This window comes from Oryctolagus cuniculus, chromosome 9 (assembly GCF_964237555.1).
Source record: "Oryctolagus cuniculus chromosome 9, mOryCun1.1, whole genome shotgun sequence".
Lineage (NCBI taxonomy): Eukaryota > Metazoa > Chordata > Mammalia > Lagomorpha > Leporidae > Oryctolagus > Oryctolagus cuniculus.
Window position 1 is genome coordinate 111623921 of NC_091440.1, and position 14125 is coordinate 111638045.

General features: G+C 40.8%; 1 protein-coding gene across 1 annotated transcript in view; it reads right to left on the minus strand.

Annotated features, from left to right (window-relative positions):
* GRIN2B (glutamate ionotropic receptor NMDA type subunit 2B) overlaps nt 1–14125 on the minus strand; it is a gene marked incomplete at its 5' end in the record, with an annotated part of 515436 nt that overhangs the window by 365156 nt on the left and 136155 nt on the right. Inside the window, 1 exon segment of the mRNA XM_008259603.4 lies at nt 1707–2135. Within this exon segment, the coding sequence (XP_008257825.1) occupies nt 1707–2117 (411 nt within the window).

Sequence of the window (14125 nt, forward strand, 5' to 3'; positions counted from 1 at the left end):
CACAAAAATCAAGGCAGTGGAGACAACTGTAGCAATTGAAAGTAAAATGATACATGTTGCACTGACAGGGAAATGAATCATTCTAAGATACAAATCACTACAAAGGGCAATATGTGTGTGAGGAGAGCTTTACCTAAGCAATGAACTCTAATTAATAAAGCAAGGAAAAACTGAAAAATGTAAAAGCAAAGTATAACCCCAAACAAAACACTTTTTGTACAGTTAGAAATAAGCACCAATGTCAGATCATAATAACTCTATTATAAGACTATTAATCTAACATTAGTACAGGAGAGGCTGCAATTTATTTGAACTTTAAAGCAGTGGTTCTCAGACTTAATCACATACTATAATCACCTGGTGAGCATTCCCCACCCCACAATTAATTTACTATCTTTATCATTTTATTCACATTTTACTTGGGGTGGGGGAGAGAGAGAGAAAGAATCTTCCATCTTCTAGTTGACTTGCTAAATGCCTGCAACAGCTAGGGCTGGGCCAGGCCAAAGCCAGGAGCCCAGGAATATAGTGAGAATATCCAGAGTCTCCAGCATGGGTGGCAGGAACACACGTAAGTCATAAGCCACCCTGTCCAGGGTACCTGTTATTAGGAAACTGGTTCTGAAGCAGAGGAACAACAGCTTGAATCAGGGACTCAGATATGGGATACAGGCATCACAAGTGTGCTTTAACTAGTGCACCAAATGCTCACCCTACCAGTTAAAAATTGGGGGGGGGGGGTGGATTGAGATCGAGATCGAGATCGAGAGAGATTTCATCTGATGGTTCACTCCCCAGATGCCCATAATAGCCAGGTCAGGGCCACACAGAAGCCAGCAACTACAAACCCATTCTGAGTCTCTCATGTGGAAGGCAGGGGCCCAGCTACAGAAACCATCACCTGCTGCCTCTCAAGGTGTGCATTAGCAGGAAGCTGGAATTGGAATTGGAGCTAGGACTCCAGTCTCCCACATGAGATGCAGACTGTGCAACCTGAGGTCTCTGGTCAAATACCCTCTGTACCCAGCAAACCCATAAAAATTCTAAAGCCTGGGTCAATAATCAGATTCTTTGGAGCTGAGGTGGGGTACAGGGAACCCAGGCATCAGTAGGACCGAGAGCTCTCCAGGCTACTCCAATGTGCAACCAAGGTTATGAACCACTGGCTTCCATTATTAGCATGGGGAACACATGGCTGCTTGTGGTTCTGAGGACTAAAATCGATTCAAATGAGCAGAAGCAGACCAGTGTGTGTGATGAACACAGATACCTTAGCAAGAATGACTTCCCTGTGACATTTGTATCTTCATGGAGAGAAATTACCTGCCTCTAAGGATTTCTCATTTTTATATTCTTGAAACCGAAATGGGAGGAGGGTAGAGAACAAATATCACCAAGGAATAATACGGTATGTCATATTTTAACGTTTTGAAGAAACTATTCATAAACCTATGGGAAGAAAAATCTCAGTTGTTTCAGAGGGTTCATTCACAAACCAATGGACGCACAAACCTGTTAAGAACCATTGAGTTCATCCACCAACATCTTTCCCTTACTTTTATCTCCAAATAACACCTTGTCTACCCACTCAGTCAATGCATTCTGCTTAAATTTCAACTTGTTCACCTTCCAACAAACGCAGCATTCAGTCCCCAACAGAGACCCCCATCCCGCCCCTAAAATCCTCACATCGCAACCCCCTTTACCTTGTCTGCCATTATCATAGAGGAGCCCCCGTGAATGCCCAGGATGGGGGTGAGAGTCTGTGCTGAAATGAAGTCCAGGATCTGGGCGATGGCTTCCTGGTCTGTGTCATCAGCAAACACCACCCCTTGGATCTTCCGGTCAGACATGAGATCACAGATGCGGGTGATGATGCTCTTTGGGTCAGTCTCGTTCATGGCTACCAGCTCCACACGAGGCACCACGGAGAGATGGTGGAAGTCATCTTTCTCGTGGGCATCCTTGATGGCCACTTCGTCTGAAGTGCCCACGAGGATGACGGCAATGCCGATGCTGGGGGGGCTCTTCTGAGAGCGAGCTCTGCTGCCTGACACGACCAGGACAGCCAACACCAACCAGAACTTGAGAGAACAGCACTCTGCTCTGGGCTTCATCTTCAACTTCTCGACTCCCTGGAAACAGAGAGAAGGAGAGAGCATGGTTAAGATATGACCCACACTACAGATTCTGTGTGTGAAGAGGTCAAGGACCTGAGCTCCTTTCACTAATCATCCACCCCAACTTCTATCAACCAGCCTCTTATCTCTGGTGTTTGCTCAGCAGAATCAGAGAAAAAGCAGCTTTCAAAAGCCTCAGAAATCTTTGAGCAATACAAAGATGCAGTTGCTATAGCCATCAGCAGCAAACAGGGACAACTGAGGGACGAGGATGCAAGCGTTTCTGGGTCATCAGGCTGAGCACAAGCTCATAAGGATGACCAGGAGGGGGTCTTGCTGTTGCTGTATGACCCTGGCTCTTTGCTTACATCCCATCCTTGAACTGCTCTTGGTAGAGGTCAGGCAAAGTTGAGTGGCAAAATTGGGCTCATCAGAGGCCAGCCACCAACCATGGGTTGGAAACGTTGGATGTGGGGAGCCACAGATAGGGAAGCCCCACATTCTTGCTAACCTTAGCTCATGCTTGCCTCAAGAAGAACAGCCTGAAAATTCTTCAACAACCATTTTAATATCTTTGCTCTTAATATTAAATCCCAAGAATAACCAGTATCCAGGAGATATTTTTAATTAGTCCTCGCCATTGATCATCATGATTACTCGGTGGCTACTGTAAAAACAAAAAAAATTATCTTCATTTTATAGATGCTCAAGTCAAAGTTCAAAGAAGGTCAATGATCTGCCTGAGACCATGAACTAATGAAGTGGAACAAACCTGAACTGAGATGCCTTATACCACACTGCCTTTCATATTTTCAATTGCTGTATTGCAGGAAATAATACTATTTTAATTTGCTTAGACTTCAAATTATTTTAACTTTGACAAATCCTGGTAACAGTTGCAGTAATGTTGGAGCCACCTTTGAAATGTTTTTATTTTTTTCTCCCAATGGCATCATGTAGCAATGACTTCTCTGCAGTACTTACCTCCATATTTGCATACAATTCACTACCCTTCACCTACAAAGAACTCCTCCTTTTTCATTTCCACATATGCTTCTAAATCTTACACCCTGCACCAGACCAGAGACACAGCATTCCACAGAATATAAGCCTTGATCATTTCTTTTTATGCTTCTCATCATTCTCCAAGCACTTCTCTGGCTTTAACAGAACTAGTTCTATTAATGTTGCTTTGATTTATTTTAAATGATCATTTATTGCACAGCTGTTACATGCTGTGTAAGATATTTGGCCATTCCTCATATGTAACCTCATTGGTGTACATGGAAGCTCTATAAATTAGACATTTTATTCTCATTACTCAAAAGGATAAAATGAATCTCAAACCAGTTATGTAATGACCCAAAGTCACTGTCATTTTAACACCAACATACCAGTACATTAACATGGCATTGTTATAACCCAAGGGAATATGCTACAAATGGCACCCAGAACTAGAGCAAGGATTCTCATTCTTCTACAGAGATGGAATGCAATCACACTGCTGCTTAACATAGCTTCCTTGTCTGAAGAAAGGAGAGATATTAGGGCCCCACAAACACTGATAGTTTAGCCAAGAAATAAAGAAAAAAAGTAGTGCAAGTGTTGAATAAGTAAAGATAAGGACTTATTCAGGCTGACCAGATCGACTGCAAAAGGCATTCATGATTTGGGTTGAAGATACTGTGGATATTTTGTGGCTGAAGAAGCACAGAATTGTAGTTCTTGGCAGCAAACATTTTGGAACCCTTGCTGTAACAGTCACCCTTCAACATTGCCAACAAACAAGGAGATCTGTAACAACTGCATTGTCAGTGGTTCATGGCTGGGCAAAAGCTTACATCTGACATTTTTCCTATCTCAGTGGCTATAATTACCTAAGCCCTGAAAACCAGGTTGATAGGCAACGAACTGGGACCTAACTTCTTCCTCCCAGAGTTTAAAGAAATGTATCAGTAAATGGCGAGTTAAGTAGTAACGCATCTCTGGAGGAAGACAGACAGCAGCAGCACCTCAAAGAGCCGAGGACTGGGGCCTGTACTTGGCCTAGTCATGAAGCTGCCAGCTGGGATGCCTACATCCCATACTGGAGGGCCTGGCTTCAACTCCAAACTGCACTCCTGATTCCAGCTTCCCATTAATGCACCCCCTCGAAGGCAGCAGAGGATGGCTTAAGTACTTGGGTCCCTGGATTGAGTTCTCAGCTCTTGCTGGCATTTGGAGAGTAACCAGTGAACTGCAGTATCTCTGTCTCTCTCTCTCTTTCTGTGTGTGTGTGTGTGTGTGTGTGTGTCTGCCTCTCCTACAAAACGATCAATAAATTTTTTAAAAAACAGTGTGGACAAAACATACACACATACAAACTTCCAAAAGAAATTCGGGAAACATGAATTAAAAGATTATCTTGGTGCAAAAAAATTAAAATCTATGCAAAAGTTTTTAATATTCATTTTTTAATTTAATACACGTGAATTTACAAAGTGCAACTTTTGTATTATTGTGGCTTCCCCCCCCTCCTGCGGCCCTCCCCTCTCCCACTATTTAATATTCATTTTTATGAACTTTTTGAAGAACTCTCATATACATAGATTTCAAAAGTTTTTAACACTAAAATTAACTTATTTTTAAAAATTCCTCAGTTATTTTAGCAAATAGAGACAGAGGTAAAAACAGAGAAAAGAGCTATCGTCCAATCGTTCACTCCCCAAATACCTGCAAAGCACGGGACTAGACTGGGGCCAAAGCTGAAGCTGGGAACCAAGAACTCAATTTAGTCTCCCATGTGGGTGGCAGGAACCCAGTTCACTTGAGCAGTCACCACTGCCTCCTAGACTTTATTAGCTCAAAGTTGGAGTCAGGTGCTAGAACTGAAAATTGAACTTAAGGACTCAGGTATGTGACTCAAGCATCCCAATGTATTTTTCCCACTAGACTAAATGCTTGCTGCTAAACTCATCTTTTAACTACATTTTCTATGAATTTTTTGAAGCATCTATACACACACACACACACACTCTCTCTCTCTCTTTCCCTCCCTCCCTCCCTCCCTCCCTCATATCCTGTACAATTCTAAGGGCTGGTTCTCAAGGAGAACTAAAAATTTTAAAATCTGGTAAAACTAGAAGCTAACTTCATTCCAGTGGGATTCTAATCCAACCCTTACAAATCACTAAATTAGATTCCTTCACATTTAAAAGTGGTCCACTCTGCCATGACAGTTTATTAACTTTAATGCACCCTACACTCTCCCACTTTGATGTTTTATTTGCTCTCTTTAAAATATCTCTTGTGCTCTTCTATTTCTTCTCACGCAATATATTACACTTTGTTATGCAATGGCTAGTTGTGACACTCAAAGAATAGACTCCGGTTTTACCGAACATCTCTTTTTTGGTCTGCATAGAGCAAAGCACTTTACAAAGCAATACATTATGGGAGATACTTGCAACAGAGGGACTGTGACACAAACAAAGAGACTGCTTTGAATACACGTTTAATGGCAAACATTAGACCAGAGGTTCTTTGAGAGAAAGCATGAAGTCCAAGATAAGTGAAGTGGTTTTGCTCCCTTCCTGATGCATCTGTGCTCTGAAGTGTTGCTCCTTCCTCCCCACTGTGCTTCCCCCTACCACAGAATGAGTGTTGCTTCACTAAGCTCTCGTCATACCCTACATAAATCATACACTTACTTCATTACCACTACAAGATTATGTCTGCCAATCACATCAAGTGGATAACCTCCTTGTGAGTGGGGCCTTTTCCATTTAGTATTTGCTGAGCACTTGCTTCCTAGCAAACATCATTGTTGGGGCTGAGGATGCAGCAGACATAGGCTGTATCCCCTCAGGACCACGGTGCAGTGGAAGACACAGACACATGAAAATATCTTGTCTCATTTCAATATACATTTTTGAGGTCTAGAAGAACCTTTTATGTAATAAAGAAGCACTCAATAAATGATAACCAGTACTAAATTTCTACCATTAGCTTGAACCATATAAAACTGCCAATCTTTGTGGCTGGTATTATGGTGCAGCAGGTTAATCTCCACCTGCAACATGGGCATCCGGTATGAGCACTGGTTGGAATCTCAATTGCTCCATTTCTTATCCAGCTCTCTGCTAACATGCCTGGGAAGACAGAAGACAGCCCATGTATTTGGGCCCCTACCACCCACATGGGACACCCAAATAGAATTCCAGGCTCCTGGTTTTGGCATGGCCCAGCCATTGCAACCATTTGGGGAGTGAACCAGCAGATGGACAATTGCTAGCATGTGCTCACACACTCGCTTGCTCTCTCTCCCCCACATATACTTCTCTGTGACTTTGCCTTTCAAATACATAAAGTAAATCTTTTCAAAAGTCGCCAATATTTTACCAGTTTTGGCCTATAATAGTTTAACTTATTGTGTATAATACACAATGTTGCCAGGTAACCTTCATCCATTATTAAATCCTAATATAAACATTATAAATCATAATTTCCCTGTATTAGAAATAACATTCTGAAAGGTTAACCACATGACCAAGATCACACAGCTAACAAGGGATGGTACCAAGTTTCAAATCCAAATATACCTGACCCCAAAGCCCTTACTTTTACCATTCTGAGGCTTCTCGGGGATGAACTAACAGATGAATGAATGAATGAATCACAACCAAAGCCCATGTGGGTTTTAACTCAGTTCCATATTAACAAAGTCTCTGAGGATGCAAAGCTCACCTAATCACTGTTTCCTTTTTGTCTTCAGTGAAATTAGGATAATATACCTAACCTACATATCTGGAAGGATTTTGTAAAGATCAAATGATGATATGTCCAGGGAAGTGCTTTGAAGAGTATAAAATACTCTACAGATGCAAAGGATGTTACCTTTAAGTTTCTATAGAAGCTGTTCAAGGAGCCTAGCTATTTATGACGGCACAAAGTGAGCATGTGGGAGGTGGGGTGCAGAGAACTGCAGACAGAGGCTTACAGGAATGTTAAGAGGAACTGCACAGGGGGTAAGAGATATTAGTTTCCTGAGTGATAGAACGTCCTGAAAAATATGTCACATTATGGCCTCAGGGTAGCAGCAAACTCCACTGACAGCTTACCAGTCACATAGCAGAACGGAAGAATCATTCAGGCCAGGGCCAGCAATGAGAATCCGCGGAGCTCAGCTTATCTAAATCATGCGGTGAATTCAGGCACCAGTGTGCACAAGCAGGACCAGCAACCAAGCAACAGGATTAGGGAGCTGAACAATCACCTATGTGGCTTTCTTAAAGCTTGGGATGAGTGATCCCCAGAGTGACAGTAAGCAAAGGACCACTGCCCATCTTCATGTCTGTAACCAGTGCAGGGCAACTATGGCAAGGAACAATCTGCAGGTGGCTCACAGAAAACTAAGAAAACCCATCAGGGTAAGGAGCCAGACACTAAGCCAGTTCTCAGAGAAAATCAAGTCTTGAGGTAACCCCAAAAGGCAGGATGAAATGTGACTGAATCGACAATTGAGCCAAAGTTCCCAAGCACCGCTCTTTAATGCAGTCAGGACACTGTTCAGAGTGATTCAATTAGGAGGATCATGACTGGAATAGGATAGGCGGTAAGTAAAACTGGGATTAAAAATGATGGAATAATACATCAGGTCCAGTTTCTGAAGATACCAGTAAAAACAAAAAGTTAGGATGTACAGGCCTACAATGGGTCACCTTAGAAAGTGAAGAAACAAGGAGACACACAGCGTAAGTCAAGTGAAGGTAATACAGTCAATGTGGGAATATCTATGAAAATTTTAATAGCCAGGCCAGCGCCGCAGCTCACTAGGCTAATCCTCCGCCTAGCGGCGCCAGCACACCGGGTTCTAGTCCCGGTCGGGGCGCCGGATTCTGTCCCGGTTGCCCCTCTTCCAGGCCAGCTCTCTGCTGTGGCCAGGGAGTGCAGTGGAGGATGGCCCAAGTGCTTGGGCCCTGCACCCCATGGGAGACCAGGAAAAGCACCTGGCTCCTGGCTCCTGCCGTCGGATCAGCACAGTGCGCCGGCCGCAGCGCGCCGGCCGCGGCGGCCATTGGAGGGTGAACCAACGGCAAAGGAAGACCTTTCTCTCTGTCTCTCTCTCTCACTGTCCACTCTGCCTGTCAAAAAATAAAAAAAAAATAAAAAAATAATAAAAATAAAAAAAATAAAAAATAAATTTTAATAGCCAGACAAAACAATACTCAAAGGCAAAAATATCAAAAGGAAAATGAGAGATGTTACATACTGGTACCAAGAAGATATAACAGTCATGAACATGTATGAATCTAAAGACACAGTCTTGACATACATCAAGCAACAACTAAAATTTATATGGGGAGAAACAGACAAAACCAATAGACAAAAGATCTTATTAACAGAGACATAAAAGATCAAAAAAAGCATGAACTACAACCTTAGTTTCCTAGAAATACATATAAAATATAAAATATTCTTTTTAATAGTTAAAAAATATTAAATCTATAATGCATCAATAAGAATCAATATGAAACAACTGTTATTTTTCTTTCCTGTGAAAATTAAAAATAAAAGGAAACTATAGGCAGGCATTTAGTCTAATATTTAAGACACCCATTAAGGCACTTGCAACCCCTATCAGAGCTCTAGGTTAGATTCCCAGCTCTAGATCTTGATTCCAGCTTCTTTTCAATGCTCTGGGAGGTAGTGGTAATAGTTCAAGTAATTGGATTGCTGTCACCCACATGAGAGACTTGGATTGCATTCCCAGCCCCTAGCTCTGGTTCCCCTGGCCACTGCAGGCAATTAGGGGAGTAACCATTCAAATGGATGGCAGCTCTTTCTTTCCATCTCTCAGAAAAATGCAAGAGGCAAAAGGGGAGCCAGTATTGTGGCACAGCAGGTTAAGCCACCGCTTGTGACAACCATGTCCCACATCACAGCATCAGTTTGAATCCCAGCTGCTTGCTGTTTCTGATTGACTCCCTGCTAACGGATGTAGGAATATAGCTGAGGATGGCCTAAATATTTTACCACCCACATAGGAAACTAGGATTGGTATTTCTGGCTCTTGGCTTCAGCCTGGCCCATACCTGGCTGTTGTAACCATATGTGGAATAAAACAGCATGGGGAAGATGTGTGTGTGTGTGTGTGTGTGTGTGTGTGTGTGTGAGACATACTACCTTTCAAATAAATAAATTTTTTTTTTTTTTTGTGACACAAACATGCATTCGTTTTATTCACAAAACAGCCTGGTTTCCTAAAACAATACAAACAGCATGTTCATCAGCAGGAAGCTGGCCACGGGCAGGGGCCCCCTGGGCACCCACCCCCACCGGCAGGGACCACGCCAAGAAGTCAAATAAATAAATTTTTAAAGAATCAGAAAGCTAAATAATACCACATATCCAGAAACTTTTTTTTTTTAACTTGTAATTAGATAACTCTAAAGTTAAAGAGGAACTCAGAAGGGTAACTAACAAATCCTTTGACTAAAATAGCAATGAAAATACTAAATGTCCAAATTTCTAGAGAATTAAAACACTTTGAGAGGAAATTACTTCAATACATTTATAAGACAAGTAAATATGATAAGCTATAATTAAATTTGAACTCACTTAATTGAACACTAAACAGAGTCAACTCTAAGAAGGAAATAAAAAGCAAACAAGAAGGGAAGATAGTTTTTGAAAAAAAAAAAAGTGGATAGAGTGCAGTCTCAGGGAAGAGTTAGGGAGGAAACAGCAGAGGAAACTCCACATAAATTAGAGGGACACTGTGGACCTAGGTGGAGGGTGTGGAAGTGCACAACTCAGGACTCCAGTAGCCAAGAGCCTCAGCACCAGCTTTGGAATGAGGTTAAGACCAGACTACCATGCCACTGGCGATAAAGCTACAGGAAGAGCTTGGTGGCAGTTTGGCTTGGAGCCCTATGGGGAATAGTGTACTTGCCAACTGAGAGGGGAAAAAAGGGGGGGGCACATTTCTCTTTCCCCAACCACCCTGCAACTGGTGTTAGTAACTAGTTGAGAGAGGGTGGGTGCCATATTGGATATACACATCAACTGTGCCAACTCTTGTCCCACCTAGCAACCAGCTCAGAGGAGACACCTAAGTCTACCTGGGAGAATTAAAGTGGGCTGGGTGCTCCTGACTGTGCGAGCTCTGTGTGCTGAGACTTTGAAAACACTGTGGCTGCATGGTAGAGAGCAGGGTATGGCTGGGACTCTGGGCAGTCACTCTGGGAGGCTCCACATGCTCAGACCTCCCTGATTCCCCGGTGAGGGTCATAGCTGCAAAATCTATGTTCACACTGAGCACTAAACAGATCCTTTGTATGGCTATTGTAGCAGTGCAGATAAGAAGAGTACCGCACTGGCGCTAGCACCCAGGCATTGGTCACCTTTGAGGAGAGAAGGTGAGCATGAGACTATGAAAACAGAACTAAACAAACATCTCCTCTGATTAAAAAAAGAGAGAGAGATTGACCATGCCCAACTTTGGTCTCACTTAGTGATACTCCCATCACCCTGGAGCACTGAACAGAGCTCTTTGACCACCCCCAGCACACACCTCTGGGTATTCACTGAAAGAGCTGACACTCCACTAAGCCACAGAGACTTACTTCAAAGATAAAAGCCATCACAGGAGAAAAAAAAAAGCCAACAATTATCACCACAAATACCTAATAATAAATGCAGTAATTCAAGAAACAAGAATAAAGACAATGTGACACCTCAGAAGAATACAACACTTAAATACTAGAATGTGAAAAGACTGACAAAATACCAGAAACAGAATTCAAAAAATTGATTGTAGGATTACTTAGAAGTAATCAGAAGCAAATTCATGAACTAAAGTAATCTGTACACAACATGAAAATTTTTCCCATGAAACTGAGATTTTAAAAAGAAATAAAAACAAAATATTAGAAATGAATAATTCAATAGAACAAATAAAAAATATGGTGGAAAGCCTTAAGAACAGACTCAGTGAGGCAGAATAAAGAATATCCAAGTTAGAAGACAAATCTCTGGAAATTTTATAGTCAGGCCAAAAAAAAAAAAAAGAAATATGAAAACTGAAAAACATTGTTGGAGATTTATGGGATCCTATCAAGTGGCCCAACACATGGATCTTAGTAATTCCTGATGGTGTGGAAAGAGAAAGGATTAGCAGGCCTTTTTAGTGAAATAATTTCAGAAAACTTCCTAATTTGCAGAAAGGGATGTCCAAGTACAGGAAGCACATTGAACTCCTAAAAGACATGACCACAAAAATATCTTCACCACAACATACTCTAGTCAAACTCTCCACAGTAAAACATAAGGAAAATATTCTAAAATGAGCATGAGAGAAATGACAGATTACTGTCATAGGATCTCCAATTAGACTCACAGCTGACTTCTCATCAGAAATCCTGCAGACTAGGAGAGAATGGCAAGATATAGTCCAAATCTTGAGAAAAAAAACTGTCAACCCAGAATGCAGTACCCTGCAAAGCTCTTATTTATGAATGAAGGTGAAATCAAGACCTTTCATAACAAACAGAAATTGAATAATTTGTTACTACTCATCCAGCCTTACAAAAGATCCTTAAGGATGTACAATACACAGAAACATGGTCATCACTATGAAAGAAGGGGAAGGAAGAAAATCTCCCAGTAGAAGTACAAAGGAAATCCAAAGTAAGCAATAGGAATATTTGTAGAAAAATGGCAGGGCCAAGTCATTACTTATCAATAGTCACCTTGAATGTAAGTGGCCTCAGCTCTCCAGTTAAAAGATACAGGCTGGTTGAAGGAATTAAAAAAGAAACCTCATCTATTAGCTGCCTGAAAGAAACATATATCACCAATAAAGATACACACAAACTGAAAGTGAAAGGATGGAGAAAGATATTCCATGCTAACAGAAACCAAGAAAGAGCTGGTGCAACTATCCTAATATCAGACAAAATAGAATTTAACATAAAAACTGTTAAAAATGAAGAAGTGTACTATGTATTGATTAAGGGATCAATTCAACAGGAAGACATGGCTATTATAAATAAATATATTGCCTAATTACAGGGCACCTGGGTATTTAGAAGAAATGTTAATGGATCTAAAGGGAGACACACACTCCAATACAATATTAATGGGGGACTTCAATATTCCACTTTTAGCAATGGACGAATCACCCAGACAGAAAATCTCCAAGGAAACAGAGCTAGTCAACACTATGGACCAAATGAACCTGACAGATATCTACAGAACTTTTCATCCTACAGATTCATGATACACATTTTTCTTACCAGTGCATAGAACTATCTCTAGGATAGACTACATGCTAAGTCATAAAACAAGCCTCAGCAAATTAAAAAAAATTGAAATACCACCATGCATCTTCTCTAACCACAATGGAATAAAGCTGGAAATCAACAACTCAGGAATCTCTAGAACATATGCAAACACATGGAGACTGAACAATATGCTCCTCAATGGACAGCTGGTTACTGAAGAAATGAAAAAATTCTGGAAACAAATGAAGATGACAATACAACATATCAAAACTGATGGGATACAGCAAAAGCAGTGTTAAGAAGAAAGTTTATAGTAAATGGTGCTTACATCAAAAAATTGGAAAGGCACCAAATAAATAAGCTATTAATGCATCTCAAGGACCTAGGAAAATAATAGTAAGCCAAACCCAAAACTAGTAGGAGTTAAGAAATACTTAAAATTAGAGAAAAAATCATCAGAATTGAATAATAATAATAAAAAGATCAGCAAAACAAAAACAAAATTACACAGAATTATCCCAAATAACCAAAAAGAGGGAGAAGACCCAAATCAATAGAATTAGAGATGAAAAAGGAAATATAACAACCAACACCACAGAAATAGAAAGAATCACCAGAAATTGGTAGAGCTGTTTGCCAACAAAATGGGAGATTCCTGGACACTTACAACTTACCTAAATTGAGCAATGGAGACACAGAAAATGTAAAACAGACCAATAACCGAAATGGAAACTGAGTCAATAATTAAGACCCTCTCAGCAAAGAAAACCACAAGACTAGATGGCTTCACTGAATTCTACCATTTAAAGAACTCTTTCCAATTCTCAAGCTATTCAAAACAACTGTAAGAGAGGGAATCCTCCCAAACTCCTTCTATGAAACCAGCATCACCTTAAATCCTAAACCTGAAAAAGATACAACAAAGAGAATTAGATACAAATTTCCCTGATGGAGATAGATGCAAAAATCCTCAGTAAAATACTAGCCAATTGAATCCTTGTCCTGACGGTTGATGTACATTGTAATACTTTATCCATTTTGGTATTTTTTTTGTTCTAGTACCATTGGTTGAACTCTGTAATTAACACACAATTATTCTTAGGTGTTTAAATTTAACTGAAAAGTGATCCCTGTTAGGAATTTGCAAAACATTATGCTGAGTGAAATAAGCCAATCCAAAGGGACAAATACCACATGTTCTCCCTGATAGGTGACAACTAACTGAGCACCAAAAAGGAAACCTGTTAAAGTGAAATGAACACTATGAGAAACGGTGACTTGATCAGCCCTCGCCCTGACTCTTGATGAGCAACTTAATGTGTTATCCCTCTTAGTATTTTTTTTTTGTTTGTTCTACTTAATACTTTTGGTTGAATTCTGTAATCAATACACAATTATTATTAAGTGCTGAAACTTAACTGAAAAGTGATCCCTGTTAAATATAAGAGTGGGAATAAGAGAGGGAAGAGATGTGCAATTCGGGACATGCTCAAGCTGACTTACCTCAAACGGTAGAGTTAGAAACATACCAGGGGATTCCAATTCAATCCCATCAAGGTGGCATGTACCAATGCCATCTCACTAGTCCCAGTGATCAATTTCTGTTCACAATTGATCATAATGATAGGACTAAGAACCAAAGGGATCACATAAACAATACTAGTGTCTGCAAATACTAGCTGATAGAATAAAAAAGGGAGAGAACGATCCAACATGGGAAGTGAGATACACAGCAGACCC